General features: G+C 51.9%; 1 protein-coding gene across 1 annotated transcript in view; it reads left to right on the top strand.

Annotated features, from left to right (window-relative positions):
* The window catches only part of PODXL (podocalyxin like), a 51,496-nt gene extending 36,030 nt beyond the window's left edge, over positions 1-15,466 (top strand). Inside the window, exons 2-8 of the mRNA XM_047694933.1 lie at positions 4,006-5,115; positions 6,792-7,051; positions 7,383-7,454; positions 9,344-9,494; positions 9,749-9,810; positions 10,005-10,172; positions 11,175-15,466. Coding sequence (XP_047550889.1) covers positions 4,006-5,115; positions 6,792-7,051; positions 7,383-7,454; positions 9,344-9,494; positions 9,749-9,810; positions 10,005-10,172; positions 11,175-11,372 — 2,021 coding nt within the window. The 3' untranslated portion in view covers positions 11,373-15,466. The remainder of the gene's footprint in view (positions 1-4,005; positions 5,116-6,791; positions 7,052-7,382; positions 7,455-9,343; positions 9,495-9,748; positions 9,811-10,004; positions 10,173-11,174) is intronic.
* The last annotated feature ends 1,943 nt before the right edge of the window (positions 15,467-17,409 follow it).

Genomic DNA, 17,409 nt, shown 5'->3' with positions numbered 1-17,409 from the left:
ACCATAATGGTACATTGATTGTTTTAAATGATTTTTTTAAGATTATTTGTTTATTTAGAGATAGAATGAGTTGGGGGAGGGAGGTGATGAAGGAATCTGAAGCAGACTCCCTGCTGAGCAGGGAGCCTGATGTGGGGCTCTATCCCAGGCGCCTGAGCTCATGACCCTAGCTGAAACCAGGAGTCTGACGCTTAACCAACTGAGCCACCCAGGAGCCCCTGGTGCATTTTTTTTTTATTTAAGTTTTTAGTTATTTATTTGACAGAGAGATTTTGAGCAGGCAGAGAGGCAGGCAGAGAGAGAGGGGGAAGCAGGCTCCCTGTTGAGCAGAAAGCCTGATACAGGGCTTGATCCCAGGACCCTGAAACCATGACCTGAGCCAAAGGCAGCAGGCTTAACCCACTGAGCCACCCAGGCACCCCTGTACATTGATTTTTAACACATGTCCTTTTATGTGTGCCCTTCCTACTCTTCTCTGTCAGCGAATACCGAAGCCACTTCATGGACATTTCATTCCAGATGACAGGTGATAATGTGACTGCTTCTCCACAAGATGCCATAGGATACTAGAGTTGTGTCCTCTCATACTTGCAGAATTCTGCCTTTAACCCCAGTAAGCCCTAAAATGAATCCTTGAAGTCCTATTGCTTACAACCACTCCTGACATAAATTTCTGCTTTTCAGTAGCAAAATTGTGTGTTTGTGTGTGTGTGTGTGTGCACATGCATGTGTGAAATATACTGGGTTACTGTGTTGCTTATGGAGGAACAGGGATTGCTGGAGACCACATTTAGGGCGGCTTTTAATATCACCCAAGTTAGGCTATAGCAGTGGTCCAAAGAGGGCGTACGGCTCAGCGGCGCCAAGCACCTGGTGCTGGAGTTTTGGCTGTGGATACTCTAGCATCACCTCCACTGCTGCTCACCCTTGAGCATGAGGTCATGGTTACTGCCATCAGAGTTCCTCGTAATCTACTGCCTCTTCACTCAGTGGCTGGGATCGAAGTGTCTAGTTCATGACAGCTTAGCACATGCTTGTGCTCTAGTCACAAGGGAGGCTAGAAAAGGAAATATCTGTCATCCTCAGTACCTATAATAAGCAAGGAGGAGACAAATCCTGCTGTCATCAACATTTTATTATGTGGGGGGTTCCCCAAATAGAGAAAAATGGCATAGGTTCTGATTGGCTACAAAGAATAAAGGTCCATGGGACGCCTGGGTGGCTCAGTTGGTTAGGCGTTTGCCTTCTGGTGGAGTCATGATCCTGGGGTCCTGGGAACAAGTCCTGCATCCGGCTTCTTGCTCAGTGGGGGGCCTTCTTTCCCTCTGCCCCTCCCACGGTTTGTGCTCTATCTCTCCCTTTCTGTCTGACAAATAAATAAAATCTTAAAAAAAAAAAAGAATGGTAAATGTCGACTACATTCTTCCCACCACTCTCTCCCTTCTGCTCTGAACAGAAAACCAGAAACAATCCTGATTCCCCTTGTGTCCTCCCTTAGTAATACATTAGTAGTTGATTCTGTCTCCAAAATATAGTCTTAAAAAGTAAGCTCTCCCCCAGTGTGGGGCTTGAACATATGGCCCTGAGATCAAGAGTGACAGGCTCTACCAACTGAGCCCTCCAGGTGCCCCCCAAATATGATCTTTTTTTTTATTTTAAGATTTTATTTATTTATTTGACAGATGGAGATCACAAGTAGGCAGAGAAGCAGGCAGAGAGAGAGGAGGAAGCAGGCTCCCCTCTGAGCAGAGAGCCCGCTTGGGGCTCGATCCCAGGACCCCGGGACCATGACCTGAGCTGAAGGCCGAGGCTTTAACCCACTGAGCCACCCAGGCGCCCCCCGCAAATCTTTTTTTTTTTTTTTTAAGATTTTATTTATTTGACAGACAGAGATCACAAGTAGGCAAAGAGACAGGCAGAGAGAGAGCGAGGAGGAAGCAGGCTTCCTGCTGAGCAGAGAGCCTGATGTGGGGCTTGATCCCAGGATCCTGGGATCATGTCCTGAGCCGAAGACAGAGGCTTTAACCCACTGAGCCACCCAGGTGCCCCTCGCAAATATAGTCTTGACCCATTCTCTTTTTGTCTCAGTTGTCAATAACTTTGTACAGCTGTCATCCATTCCATCTGGATTACTGTCTTAGCCTCTTTCTTCCCATTTCCACATGCTCTCCCTCCCAGTCCACAGCCCCCAAAGCAGCAAGTGTGTTTCTTTGCAGATCACCCTATAAGACTTCTTTGCTTAAAACCTTCAGTGGCTTCTTTTTGCGCTTAGAATAAAGTCCAGAATCTTTATTTTGGTCTCTAAGGAGGGTGATCTTATGTCTCATTTTACTTGGGAATTTATTTATTTATTTATTTAAAGATTTTATTTATTTGACAGAGATCACAAGTAGGCAGAGAGGCAGGCAGAGAGAGAGAGGAAGGGAAGCAGGCTCTCTGCCAAGCAGAGAGTCCGATGCGGGGCTCGATACCAGGACCCTGAGATCATGACCCGAGCCAAAGGCAGAGGCTTAACCCACTGAGCCACCCAGGCGCCCCTGATTTTTTTTTTTTTTAAAGGTCAATGGTATGAGAGGGTATCATTTTTAAGAGTCTCCTTTTAATCTCAAAAACGTAGGGGTCTGGACAGTAAGTTCCTGGCCCTCTACCTGTGAAGCCCCGATTCTCTGAGCCCCACTCCCTGCCACCCTCACTCAGTATCCATCCACACATGTCTTCTCTTAGTTCTCTCTGCTCTGGGGCCTTTGCAGGTTCTGTTCTTCTGCTTGGCTCGCATTTCCTCCCGCTCTGTGCACAATTCTTGTTATCCTTCAAGCCTCAGCTAAATGGGCACCTCTGGGAAGCGTCTCCTCACCTCCCTGTCTAAACAGCCCCATCCTCCGTTCTGTGCATCATCTCCTTGTTCATTTGTCCCATACAGTCTCGATGTTTCATTGTTCTGTCCCACTTGTTTAATTCCTGTCTTGCCCACCAGGATGTAAGCTCTCCGAGGGTATGGATTATATATGTCTTACCATTGTATCCTAGGGCCCATACAGAACAGTTCCCTTCATAAATAACTGTTAAACAAATGAATAAAATTAATAAGGACTTCCTACCCTGATCTGGTAAGGTGAAGCTACCATGCTGAACGGAGTCGAAGCACTCTGACCTTCTTTTCCGTAGCATGTCTCACAGTCATACTTAAATAGCAATTTGTATCTTTTTCCCCCCTAAAGATTAGTTATTTATTTATTTGACAGAGATCACGAGTAGGCAGAGAGGCAGGCAGAGAGAGAGGAAGGGAAGCAGGCTCCCCACTGAGCAGAGAGCCGGATGTGGGGCTCGATCCCAGGACCCTGGGATCATGACCTGAGCCGAAGGCAGCGGCTTTAACCCACCGAGCCACCCAGGCGCCCCAGCAAGTTGTGTCTTGTCACTGTTCTCAGTTTCTCCTCCTAGAGTCTACTTTCCGGATCCTTCTAGAGTCTACTTTCCGGAGAACAGAGGCGCGGCTCTTTTGTCACGCCTACAACAGGACGATTCAGTAGGCGTGAGTCCCTCTGCCCCTCCCCTGCTTGTGCTCTGCCTCTCTCTGTCTGTCTGATGAATAAATAAAATCTTTAAAAAAAAAAAAAAAAGCTGAGTCTTCTGCAGGGTCACGTGGCTGGGAGCTGGGGCGAAGGAGGCAGAGGGGACCTCGGTGGTCCGGCTCTGTGGTGGCATATGGAAAAGGAGAAGGCTGCGGAGCGGGTGCAGGGAGGAGGCAGGGCACTGGCGGAAGGCTTCCACGTGCCGGGGGATTGGCCGGCCTGGTCCTTGTCGCAGCAGAATCTCCCTTGCTTCACTCTTGTTGGCCAGAGAGGCCTCTTGAATGTGAGAGAATCTAGGCACATCAAAGACCCAGGCCTTCGGCCAAGGTAGATGGGAGCAGGGCCTCTAGATCAGAGGAAGAGCAGGAGAACGTGTGGCCAGAAATGCTTCCGATGATGCCCTAACTTGCTTCTGTGCTGTCTTTGTGAACAGACCCTCCTGCCGCTGGAGCAGCTACAGCTGACGGAGCAGCTACTGCCGACGGAGCAGCTACTGCCGACGGAGCAGCCACCGCCGACGGAGCCGCCACCGCCGACGGAGCCGCCACCGCCGACGGAGCCGCCACAGCCGACGGAGCAGCCACCGCCGACGGAGCAGCCACCGCCGACGGAGCCGCCACAGCCGACGGAGCCGCCACCGCCGACGGAGCAGCCACCGCCGACGGAGCAGCCACCGCCGACGGAGCCGCCACCGCCGACGGAGCAGCCACCGCCGACGGAGCAGCCACCGCCGACGGAGCAGCCACAGCCGACGGAGCAGCCACAGCCGACGGAGCCGCCACCGCCGACGGAGCAGCCACCGCCGACGGAGCAGCCACCGCCGACGGAGCAGCCACCGCCGACGGAGCCGCCACCGCCGACGGAGCCGCCACCGCCGACGGAGCAGCCACAGCCGACGGAGCAGCCACCGCCGACGGAGCCGCCACCGCCGACGGAGCAGCTACAACCGCAGCTCAGCCCCTTGTAGCACCGGCAGCCGGTACCGAAGGGGGGACTCACGGGAAGGAGACTGGATCACGCACAGCCCCAGCAACCACTGAGCAAATGAAGACGGCCGCTGCCACCAGCGGAGGATCCCCAGTAGCACCCAGCGGCTCAGGGTCGACGACAGCCACACCCCAAACGGCCGCTGACAAGGATGGGAAGGCCTCCAGCAACCCCAGTGTAGCTAGTGATGGCTCGGAGGATAACCAAGGTTTCAACAAGACGACGCTCTCCTCAACCACTCACACCGTGAAGCCCGAAGGCACCCGCAGCCCGGCAGCCGGAGCTGGAGCCGGGGAGGCCCATGGTGGTCCCGCCAGCAGCACGACCCCTGGGGACGGGAAGCAGGCTGCTGCTGCGCCTGCAGACCCGCCCGGCACCTCCAGCCCCGCTTCTTCTCTTCCTGCCGGCGCCGCCCCAACAAGCCCACACCAAGCAAGCCCTGGTCCTTCGAAGCCTCCCGTGAGCCGTTCCGACAAAATCCCCACGGCAGCTCCTGGTAGTTCAGGCACGAAGGCGGGCCCCAGCTCCACGTCCCACGGGACACTTCCCACAGCAAGTAAGTCATGCCTTTTTCTTTTCTTTTTTAATTAAGTAGGCTCCACACCCAATCTGGGGCTTGAACCCCTCACCCGGAGAGCAAGAGTCACGTGCTCCTCTGAGCCAAAAGGCACCCCAAGTATTGCTTTTTTTTTCCCCCCCCAAGCAAGAACCTTCTGAATGCTTATGTTCTATCCAGTTGCTGAGCTGGAAGATGGAATTCATGCTGAGGGTTAAAATCTGTGAATACAGCACCTTCACTCGGGCCAGGTTCCCCCTTCAGTGACAGGCGCTGGCCAACACTGCTGGGTTCTTCTGATGAGGGGCCAGTGTTCTGGCCTGCCCAGTTGAACACAAACAACCCAGCAGTCTATTCATGGGTAAGACTTGGGTGGTCGCCGTTGGCAGGGCAGTAGTACTCCAGAACAGTGTTTCTCAAATTGGCAGTCACCAGCAGGAAATATATTTTATTTAGTTTTACACCATGATCCAGGAATACAAATGAAGAACACACACGTAACAACACGTGTAACTGATAATAACAGTTTCATTGACCAGGGTTGATTCTTCCTGTATGTGATGGGCCCTAATACTTTCTACTGCATCCCATGTCCTTGGTTCCCTCTTAAAAGTGCTGATCTTTTTTTTTTTTAAGATTTTTAAAAAAATTTATTTATTTGACAGACAGAGACCAGAAATGGACAGAGAAGCAGGCAGGGAGAGAGAGGGGGAAGCAGGCTCCCTGCAAGCAGAGAGCCCGATGCGGGGCTCGATCCCAGGACCGTGAGATCATGACCTGAGCTGAAGGCAGAGGCTTTAACCCACTGAGGCACCCAGGCGCCCCTAAAAGTGCTGATGTTAACCCAGTAAATAAATTTTAAAACCCACGGGTGGATCATGGGCCTCACGATCATGACCGATGGCAGATCTATGGAATCAGAATTTCTCGGTGTGGACCTGAGTGGGGGTTGTAAAGAACTCCGGAGGTGGTTGGAATGTGTACTGGTGCTCAGTGCACCTGCTTCTCCTGCAGGTGGTCTCATCCTGCAGTCAGAGCAGGGGCTCTGAGCTGGATACACCTGGATTCAAGTCCCTGATGGGCCGCTTTTTCACATGTGACCTTGGGCAAATCATCAGGCCCCTCTGAGCCCGGTTTCCTGATTTATAAATGAGGGTTATTTATGGTACCTTCTTCGTCAGGGTGTTGTGAGGATTAACTAAGAAAGTAAGCGTGGGGGTGCTGAGGACACACCCACAGATGGAGTGCCCGATGAGTATTAGCTGTTGCTGCTGACATCACTGGCATCGGGGCTCACACTGGCTTGCGCAGTCTGACCCACCCTGGAATACGGTACAGGAAATGACTTCATCTGTTTGCTTCTTCTAGCTTGTGGGCTAGGTGGGGGGTAAGGCCAAAGAAGCCCCAGGAACTAAGAACAAAAGGGAGACTGCCCTCTGCTTTATTTTTTTTTTAAATTTTTATTTATTTATTTGACAGAGAGAGATCACCAGTAGGCAGAGAGGCGGGCAGAGAGAGGGGGAAGCAGGCTCCCTGCCGAGCAGAGAGCCAGATGATGGGCTTGATCCCAGGACAGAGGCTTTAACCCACTGAGCCACCCAGGTGCCCCAAGACTGCCCTCTGCTCTTAGAGGTACCACTCATCTTTTCTCAGAGCCTTTGCTTTCCTAATTACAGCATCACGGGTTACCTTACAAGGAGATCTGCAGAAATCCAGCGTGATACCAACTGTCACTGGGACCTCTTTGGCCATCACTGGGACCTCTTCTTCCACCACTGGGATCACTTCTTTGGAGACTTCGCATCCTGCAGGCCCTTCATCAGGACCTGTGGCCACGTCTCCTGTCGAGGGATCCAGAAGCTCCAGCACCCAGTTGACTTCAGTTGCCCCCCAAGTCCCCAGCGTCCCTCCTTCCTCGGCTCATGTGGATGACAGGGTACTTCCAGCAGGGGTGGGACAGATAAGAGAGCCCAGCCTCAGATGGAAGGGGCTCTAAAAAGTGTTTCTACCCGCCCTTCCAGCCCAGAGCCCCTGGCAAGGGCTGTTGGGAACTGTCACCCATTCACCCCCTCTCCCTGGCTTTGCCAGATTCTGGCTTAGCTGGCCAGCCAGCAACACACCTGGCTATGAAACTCTGTGCAGTCACACTGCCCAGCTTCTCAGGAGCTCCTTCGTGTTGCCCACCCAGCGGGGAGGAAGGGAGGGGTCAGGGATGGGACCCTGCCAGGCTCAGCCTGAAGCTGAATCCCAGTGACTGCTTCTTCTAGATAAAGTGCGAATCTCCTGGAGGGCTAACTGACAAGATGCTCATCCTGAACTTGACGAAAACGAGCCTCTGTGTGAGTATCCTGCCACTCTAGGCTCCACCCTGATCTACACCCCCAAACTGTGGTTTAGCAGCAGGGGTAGGGAAGGTAGAAGGGCATGAAGTGTTCCTTCTGAAAACGGACTGAGGAATGTGTTCACTCTCCTGCCCCTGCTCTTTCTGTGGGAAGTGGCCCCTTCCAACTGCCAGACAAAGTGAACTTCAGATTGCCCTAAGTCAAGTCCCACAGGGCTGCTGCGGGGCCAGAAGGCCCCAGCCCAGGTCTCCTGGGCTTGCACTGTGTGATGATTCACATGTTCTCCGAGTCTGGAGACCTCCTTCCTAGTTCAGGCTGTGGTTTAGCTAAGTTGATCTCTTTGGCCTTCAGAGGCCCCGGTTGAAAACAAGAGGCTCAGTCAGCCAAACTAACGTTCCCTGTTCTGATAATCTGGGGTTGTGTGTCCGCGGGTCCATGTACTCATCTGACAGTCTCAGTGGAAGAACAGCGCGGACATGATCTCTCTCCAGCCCGTGGAGTCAGAGCTCCTGAGCATCGGGGCAGCCAGTGCTCATACTCGGGGGGTGTGTGTGTGCTGGGGTGGGAGTTTCTGCTTGTGCACGAGGACATTTGGTTGGGAGGGAGCGCTATGTTGGAGGGGGGTTGCTGTTGCCACTCTCTAGTCTTTGAGGATTATGGGTGGCTCATGGCTGCCCTCTCCTGGTCAGTGACTACTTTTGAAAACACCCCCTAGGAAATAGAACTGAACCATAGGGTTTCTAAAAGATAGAGAACTTGGCTTTACAGCATTTTAATGCCACCTGTATTTTTTTGTGTGTTTTTTTGTTTGTTTGTTTGTTTTACAGTCCTTTTCTTCTGGATGCCCATTTTGCTAGAATTTCCCAAAAGCGTACATTTAGACTGTATTTTTCAAGAGAACAGTGATGCCCCGGGGCTGGGCTTATTGGACAAGGCAGGAATCACACTGATGCATGCCCAGCCATTCTCACGCTCTCTTTTTGGCTAAAACGTGCCAGGCTGTGAGACTGGGTGGGAGAAGCGTTTTTCCTGTGTGCCCCGGAGCCCTGTCAGTGTGAGGCAGAGGAAATAGTAAGCTTAGGAAATCCCAGATAGAAACCCCAGGATGGCTTGGGGTCCTGAGGTGAGCCATGCCAAGTCCTTTTCTTCAGCTCGGTACCCTACTCCACAATCAGGTTAGAGAAACACAGCCTGGGGTATCTCTAGGTGACATGGCAGGACCAGGTAAAAGCCGTCTACACTGTTTCCTCACCCTCAGCCCTAAAGCCGTGTTGGCCACGCTCCGTCTGGTGAGAAGTACAGAAGATTCCCCTCCAAGATGGTCCCGTGTGCGTCTTCAAGATACTCCCGTATTCCCTTGTTCAGTGATGGCCTTTCCTGGCTTCATGGCTAGAGTCTTAGTCTAGGGAAGGGCATGCCTGCTGCAACTTTGGGAAAGATAACCCTGGGCTGAGAGCTGGGGCTTCCCATCCTGGGGTCTTCAAACTGGGCATCAGCACCTGGCAAGTGTCAGGCTGCTGGGCAGTGCCCCCTCAGTCCCTCCTAGGGAGACGAGAAGGGCATTAGGTCATGACCCCTGAAGAGCTCTGAGAGAGATTGGGGCATCAGGTGAGAGGTACTGTTCAGCCACAGACGAGATAAACAGGGTAAGGGGACCAGGGAAAAGAGATTTGCAGGAGTCAGAGAAGGCAGGGACCGGCCCAGCACAGCACATAACCCGTGACTCCTGCCAGGCCAGGGAATCGCCCCACTTGAAGGAAGAGGGAAATAGGTTCACACCAGGCAATGCAATAGCATCCTCCTGACCTTGGCTCTGAAGGGCAGCCCCACAAGCTGAGGCTGCTGTCCTGGTCCCTGAGGACTCACTTGTGGTCTCCCCTCAATAGGCGGGGAACAGCAGTTCAGATGACAAACTGGTCACACTTCTGTGCCGAGCAGCAAAAGCCACCTTCAACCCAGCTCAAGATACGTGCCATATACTGCTAGTACCTGTTCAAGACTCCCAGGCAGTGGCGATCAAAGAAATCACGGTGCAGAGTGAGTTGAGGGTGGGGGGTGCTGGGGTCTAAGTGGGGAGGGAATGGGCCAGAGGTTGAGCACTCGGGAGCCATGAAGATGGGTCAGGGCTGGTGCTTCCTCCGAAAGGTCAGGGCAGGCCCCCTTCCAGGGCCCCCTGAGAGAGACAGCACGCAGGAGACTGAGGTACAGCACGTCCTCCTTTTGGGGCCCAGTCTCCGTCCCCTACACTTCTCCCTGAGCTGGACTGCTAGCAGCGTCTCTCTCCTCCACAGCAAACCTCCTGCCCGGGGACGTGTATGAGTCACTGAAAGACAAATGGGATGAGCTGAAAGAGGTAAGCGCTTCTCGTGGTAAGTTCCTCTCGTGGTGGAAGAGTCCCACCTGCGAGCAGCCGGAGTACGGGGGGTTAGAGAGGGGACAGCAGGGTGATGGGCTCGGCCCCCAAGAACGCCAAGCAGAAGAGCTCATAACTGGGTGGGAGTGACCCCCATTCTGTATTTTGCCACATAACGTCCTCTTTCCTGGCAGGTGGGAGTCAGTAACATGAAGCTCGGGGACCAAGGGCCCCCCGAAGAGACCGAGGACCGGTTCAGCATGCCTCTCATCATCACCATTGTCTGCATGGCGTCCTTCCTGCTCCTGGTCGCCGCCCTCTACGGCTGCTGCCACCAGCGCCTCTCCCAGAGGAAGGACCAGGTGAGGAAACAGACCAGTTCGCCAGATGACTTCCGCCCGTGACTCCCCTATTAAAGGAAAGGGAGTGGGCCACGGGCCCTTTCCGACAGGCAGAGACCATCCCCTATAGGAAGGAACTGCACAGTCACAGGGCAGACGGAAGAGGCGTGCGGGGCGAGGGAAGGGAAGGTCGAGGCCTTTGGAATCCAGAAGACCGGGGATAAGCCCTCGCTCTGCCCCCGATTATCTGTGTGACCTTGAGCACCGCCTGTCTGAGCTTCTCCGCGTGTGGGGATAATACTCACCTTGCAGAGCTGCTCTGAGGATTCCCTGAAAGAAATGGGTAGGGGCATCCCTGGCTGACCGAAGTTCTTTACCCGCCTTCCCCGAATTCCCGTCACGCCAGTTGCACCACATGCAGTCCTCAGCCCGGGCTGTGCACCGCGGGGATGGTTAGGAAAAGTCGCACGCCTGCCTCCTCACACACCGACTGCAACAATCTCTGGGTCTGAGTATTTGCTAAAAGCTTCCCGGGTGACGTGACTGTGACCCAGGTTGTAGCTCAGATAAAGCCCAGAGAAAGCACTGCCTCCAGGTGGCTCCTCTCTATGGCAGAGACGGCACAGGTCCTGCTGTACCCATCTTACTTAGGCTTAAGAGAGGCCCTCAGTCACCCGGCCTGATGAAAGTCATTTTCTTATAGTCCTTCCTGATTCAGGACAGTGGGGTGAGGCAGGTGCCTAGAGAGTTAAGTTTGGGGAGCGGGGAGAAATGGAGGAAAGAGACAGGAGGCTTCTGGAAAACAGAAGTCCATTTTTGCTGACTTCATGGATCTGCCAACAGGGTAAAGGTCAAGCGAGCTGGGAATTCTAGGATGCCGGGCCAGCAGCCACGATGGCCTCCAAGAGCATTTATTGCGCACCCTACCCAAACTGGGTTCCTGGATTGTAGGGGTACTTGTGTAATATTAAGCCCATGAACCCTCAAAAATTACCCTTTCTTGGGTCATCTTCCCTATCCTAGCAACGGCTAACAGAGGAGCTGCAGACAGTGGAGAACGGTTACCATGACAATCCCACGCTGGAAGTGATGGAGACCTCATCCGAGATGCAGGAGAAAAAGGTGGTCAACCTTAATGGGGAGCTGGGGGACAGCTGGATCGTCCCTCTGGACAACCTGGCCAAGGATGACCTTGACGAGGAGGAAGACACGCACCTCTAGTCAGGTCCGCAGGCAGCCTCCAACAGGACCACAGCGCTCCAGACTGAACCACCTCAAGTGCCATTTGGACAGGGGAGGAAAATCCTTCCCAGCTGAGGGAAAGGTGGGGGAGGGAAGCAGACTCGGAGGGTCCCTCCTCCCAATCCCCACAGGGCCTTAATTTTCCCTTTTCAAACTGAACCAATCACATTCTGTCTAGATTCCTCTTGTAAAATAACCCACTAGTGCCTGAGCTCAGTGCTGCTGGAAGACGAGAGGGAGTGCACCCACGTGGTCATCTGGTAGAATCCCTTCAGCTCACATCCGAGGGGACAGAGGCCCGATGGAAACACAGATGGAAACACAGATCCCCGATTCGGTGTGGTGCGCTTTCCTGCCACGCCCCACTGCTGCCATCGCTCGCGCCTCCCCTCAGAGCTGCTCCCAGTGGGGTGAAGCTCGCAGTCGATGTGACAATGGATGGGATGGGATGGAAGGGACGGCAGGGCCAGATCCTGTCTCCGGGGCATCGGATTCCTTCCAAGTACAGGTTCCCAGCCTCACCCGCCAGTGTGTCCGTCCCCTTTGTGCTTGTCCCGCCCCCCACGCGGTTTGTAGCCCCCTCTGTCCTAGGGCCTCTGGGACTCACACCGTCCCTTTGTGGCTTTGAAGCCCTTGCTCCGGATTCTGGCTTCCTTGCATCTGCTTAGGGACCTTGAGACTTAACCCACACAAGACTCCAGTGTGAAGGAGGTCTGCTTCAGGGATCCTTCTGCAGGTGAAGAGAAAAGGGGAGGCCCTTCACCCCCAGGATGGGTCCTGGCCCATCACCCAGGGCAGGAACTCCTTTGGCCTCCCACTCCCACCGGGGACTGAAATCTGCAGCAGCTATGAAGAAGAGTTTCTGTTGTTCACTGCTCGGTTGGTGGGGTGAGGCCCCAAGTTCAGAGATCCCCCTGAGATCCAGCAAGAGAGAGCCATAGCTGTAGGGCAGACTTTCCCAGGGCCCAGTCCACAGAGTGGTGTTTCACCGGACAATCGATCGACACGGTTAGGAAGGATAGGCTTTATTCTCTGTTCCAGAGGAAACTCAGGGACTTTTCAAGTTGCTGAGAGTTTTGTTGTATTTGTTTGTTTTTCATCCAGCCCTCTACTGCCACAAGCCAAAGCTCCAGCCGTTGGGAGACCTTTCAGTTAACTAATCTTATTGACTCCTGGTTCTCCTGTGCTGTAGGGCTAGAAAGGCCTAGAAAGTGCGATGCATTTTAAGGTGCTCAGGAGCAGCCTGGGGGTGCCTGTGGGGTTCCCAGTGACCTCTCACTGTTCGGGCATGCAGCTGGGCCTTGCTGTGTCCCCTCCTCTGTGTCCCTAGCAGGCTGCCTGCTTCTGCAGTTTCTGGTGGCATCTCAGGGAAACAGTACTGGGAAGGGGTTTTGAGGGAGCTTAGCCATTAGTTCCCAAGCAAAGGCACCTGCGGACTGGACAGAGTGGGGTTCAGTCCAATTTTCTGGGAAGCCCAATCCCAGATTTTGTGGAACATTGCCCACGGTCTCTCTTGCTCCTGGGTGTAAATCTCCTGGCATGAACTAGGAGGATGGGCAGAACTGCTATCCCTCCCTGGATGCCTTGATTCCTTATTCATAGCCTTTGGCCTTTGATATCCTAGGGTTCTGGAGCGTAGAGCCTCCAGGGAGTTTCCCAAGAGCTAAAGAGATGGTGGACTAACAAGGATCCACAAGTCCTTGAACTGATTCTCTAGCGTCTGGAGGTTGGCAGGGTAGAGAACAATGCTAGCTTGGGAGGGGAAAAAAGGAAATCTTGTTATACTGGGAAGAGCTCTGTTTGCTTCCTTCCTGCCCAGCATTTGATTCTTTCCACCCTGTGGGTGTCTGTGGAAGAGTCCAGACTGGATTACTACTCCTTTGCTGATTCTGGGTCACATTTTACCAGCCAGGCTTTCGGACGGAGGCAGCAAGTACGCCTCCACAAACTGATCAAAGGCTCCAGCCCCACGGCCTCTTGGGCAGAGAGATGACGACTGGTAAGGACTAGCGTAAAATCACACTTGGTCAAGAGGAATGACTGTGGTGGCTCCATCCAAGGAGAACCTTGGGTAGCTTTGGGCTGGTTCAGATGCTCCTTCTGGTGCATCCAGGCTAGGCGGTTCCAGCCTTTGAGGGCAACTTCAGAATCCAGTACCTTGCCTGGCTTGCTCTTGCCACTAGACATCTGTGTCAATTGAGGTCATACAGCCAAGCATCTGCAGAGGTCACCTTCATCCTACGACTGCACTGGGTTCAGCGCTGACTGGTAAGTCAGATTCTGGGGCTGAGAAGAAAGAAGAGGAACACCAGGAACTCAGCATGACTTCAAACAAGTTGTGCCAAAAAGAGATTATCAACTTGGGATCAGGGGCAGTCTGGCTTCCCTAAGCTGCATAAAAGGCCAGAAATCAGGAGTCTGATGACGGGACGGAAACCCAGTGGGAAAGCACGCTGTTCTGTGAATGGGGAGGGCAGCCGCAGTGCTTAAGAAGGAGGTACAGAATAGGCTTTGCATCGTAGGACAGAATACGGGTTTAATCTAGTCTAGACGCCAGAGTCTCTTTTTCCCTTGTTATAAGGAAAGCTAGTAGGAAGTTTATTTAAACCACTTCTTGAGCTTTAACCTTTTTTTGACAATATACTGAAGAAACTTTGGAAAACAAGCCCAAGCTGATACATACATACATAGTTCTTAATAATGTAAATACCACAGCCACATGGTAATCTACCCAGCACTGCTTTAAGCGAATATACACTGTAAAAACATTTGCTAGTTGAGGTGGCTTTTTTTTTTTTCTCTGAACAGGAATGTAAATGTAAATGTCTGTTTCACTAGAAACGACAAGTTTTTGTTTGTTTTTCTCCAGCGAAAAGTGAAATATAAGACAAGCTGATGACAAAGTATTCGTCTAAGAGATCAGGCATTTTTATTTTTAAATGCGATCCTCAATCCCCCTCCCCAGCTAAGTCCTAGCCTATTACAGGAAGGCTTGGAGACACTCTAGTCCTAGGGAGAGGCTTTTAGAGACCTAGTCCAATCTTAGTTTTGTTCTTCTAGAAAAAGAAACTGAAGCCCAGAAAGACAGAAGCTTGGCCAAAATCACATGGTTAGCGAGAGAGAGAAAGGATTAAAACACCGGTGCTGTGGGCCTCAGGATGAATGAACAGGCACCAGGACGACACAAAGGGCAGAATTCCCTTTCTGTGTCCTGCTGCAAGGCTAGGGAGAGCCCGAGGACCACAATAGGAACCATACCGGTCTATACTTGCTTGGAGTTATTTAGGTCTAAGACTTAAATGAGTGATACTTTACTGTCAAGAAACAGTTTTGAATGAGCTTTTACATATGGATCTTCTACTAGCAGGACTATGGATCAAAGGAAGCAAGCTCCAGGAAGGCAGAGGGGGCAAGGGTAAAGCAATGACTTCTCTTTTATCACTGTCACAAGCTGATCGGCTCAGGTTTGGTGAAAACCCAGCACTGAGTGGAAGGGAGGGGATGACTATTTGATGTGTGTCTTTTTCGTTATTAGTGAATGTTAGTTTGCCCAGGCGACGGCGGGAGCGTGTGTCTTCGCGGACAGGGGTCTAAAGTACACTGGAATTCACTGGGAAACTTGTTTGTAAAGACTATACTTAATTATTGCCATTTTCTTACAAAACTATATTTTGGAGAACTGTATACTGTCAATTAAAGTGCTTTTGTGTAAGCTGGCTCAAGCCCTGTTGAACTTGACTGACTGGCTCATGTTCTTCATGTGTGTGCGAGGCTCATGGCCGACGCTCTAGCGAGGGCAGCGTCCTCTGCTCTTAGGCTGTGCTGCCCAACTAGAGGGTGCGGAGAGTGAGAGAGAAAGGGAGAAGCCGAAAGGAAGGAAGAGGGGGATCCTGGTGATCTTGGGCTGTTGTAGTGATCCCAGCTGAATCTTTTCTCACACGTTTATCAGTGTTCTACCTTCTTCATTTCTTCCACTTCTGCCTCAGATACAATTACGAGTCACCCCCCACTAAAGATCCTGGAGCCCCGGTCAGGTGTGAAAACACTGGTATAGGGACAAAACAAATAAAGATGTAAAAAAAAACAAGGAGGTTCCGTTCTGGCCCTGTTACTGCTCACAAAAGACTCTGTTTACTTGTCCTAAGAAGCGTCTCCCCGTCCCTTGTCCGGAGATGTGAGTGAAGATGGAGGAAGTTCAGGGAAGCAAGCATTCAAATGGTTCTGCTTCTCTTCCTTTTCCAGGGGCAGTATTAGCTCCGTGTCTCCCTCACTAGGAGGGGAAAACTATCGCTCTCAACTTGCAGAACTGCAGGAGGGAAACCGTCTGATGAAGCTGGGCCATGTTCAAGCTGCTCCACATCAGTCTCTTCCGCGGGCCCGTGGAAGAAGGGGCCCTTCTCTACCAGCAGGGAAATGAGGTACAGAGAGGAAGAGTTATTTCAGTGGCAGCGGGTATTGCTTCTCTTCAGTCTTAGATTCTTTTCTCAAGACCACATTAATGCTGGAGTTCCAACAACAAAGTACGTTTCTAGAATGCGACCGCTGTTACAATAGAATCCCCCCCCACCTCGCAACCGTAGGATCTTCCTTTCATATGGGAGTTCTAAAAGATAGTCAACACCCTTAATGGTGAGCCAGAGTTGGGCCAGGGGTGTTTTGAGGTTAACTTCAAGAGTGTGCCAAGAATACAGAAAAGAGTTCAAGCACCAGGAACTTGGGCAAGCCTCTTGGCCATGTCCGAGGCACACTGTTCTAAGAAGAGAATGGCTCACAGTTTATCGCTGGCCACCAATTAGACCTGCGGCTCCGCTCTTTTCCTGAGTAGGTCATTGACCCTGTTCCATGCCCCGCCAACCAAGAAGCACTCAGTGGTCCTTTCCAATTTGTTAGGCCTCTGTCACTCACACTTCCCGAATCCTGCAAGCTCAGTCCCAAACCAGACATTTCTTCTGTAGCCTACGAAAAAAGTAAAGAACAGGCCTGGCTATTATAATTAACACAAGTGATAAACACGGAGACAGAATTTTTCAAAGAGCTTGGCATTTTACAGATTAAAAGAAAACACAATCCTAGCAAACAGGATCTGCCGCCAACATGTTTGTCAGGAGAAAGTGAGGCAGAGAAATTGAGGCTGCCCAGTGCTACACAGAAGTCCCTGGTGGATATGGAAATAACCCCAGGGTTCCTGCCTCTGCCCTGGGCCACCCATTCTCTGGCCCAAGTTCAGACAGCCACTGTAACAATGTGTGTGTACATCTCGCCCAGTGTCCTAATCTCCCTGCTTAGGGTTTGCCAACTATTAAAATTTCCTTGCACAGCAGTGGACAGGCTGCCTCAACGTAGAGCTTTCCTCTCTTCCCTGTGATAAGAACGTCTCTGGGAAGGATATAACTGCCTTTGCTTTTCCAAGGTGAGGGTCTGGCGGCGGGGAGAGTCCCCTATGAACACAAGAGAAGTTTCAGAGTGAGAATCATAGGATGTTTCCGGCATCACGTTCTAGTATCTCACCTTCCCTATACAACAAAAAGCGAAAATTTCTCTTCCTTTTCTTCTGCCAAGACCCTAAACGGCAAAAGAAGATGTGGCATTTGTGGTGCTAAGGGAAAGAAGGAACATAACCAACTCGTATTTACGTCTGAGCCAGGACTCACATAGGCTTCAGGATGGCCATCAGTTTGCCTTTCCACTCATAGTGGTTAACAAAAAAATACTGCCTTCATTAACAGGAAAAATATGTTTTTCAATTTCCACTGACTTCATGGTTGACTTTTCTAAGTATAGCAGTATGGGCACACACAGCCATCTCTCTGTCGGAGCTGGATTACCTCCTTGGGTAAGAACCAGCTCTGAAGGTAGCACTTCAACCCCTGAAGGTCTCCATACTCACTTGGCGTGTGAGGAGCTGTCATCTCAACTGTTCAACACAAAGCCCTCCTTGGTTATTTGCTGTCTTCCTGCCAGAAGACAAAATGTATCAAGAGAGAAGAGGTGGTGTTCCACATTTTGATCAGTTTGA

This window comes from Lutra lutra, chromosome 11 (assembly GCF_902655055.1).
Source record: "Lutra lutra chromosome 11, mLutLut1.2, whole genome shotgun sequence".
In the NCBI taxonomy this organism is placed as follows: Eukaryota; Metazoa; Chordata; class Mammalia; order Carnivora; family Mustelidae; genus Lutra; species Lutra lutra.
Note: the sequence above shows the minus strand (reverse complement) of the source record. Positions and strands in the feature narration are given on the sequence as shown.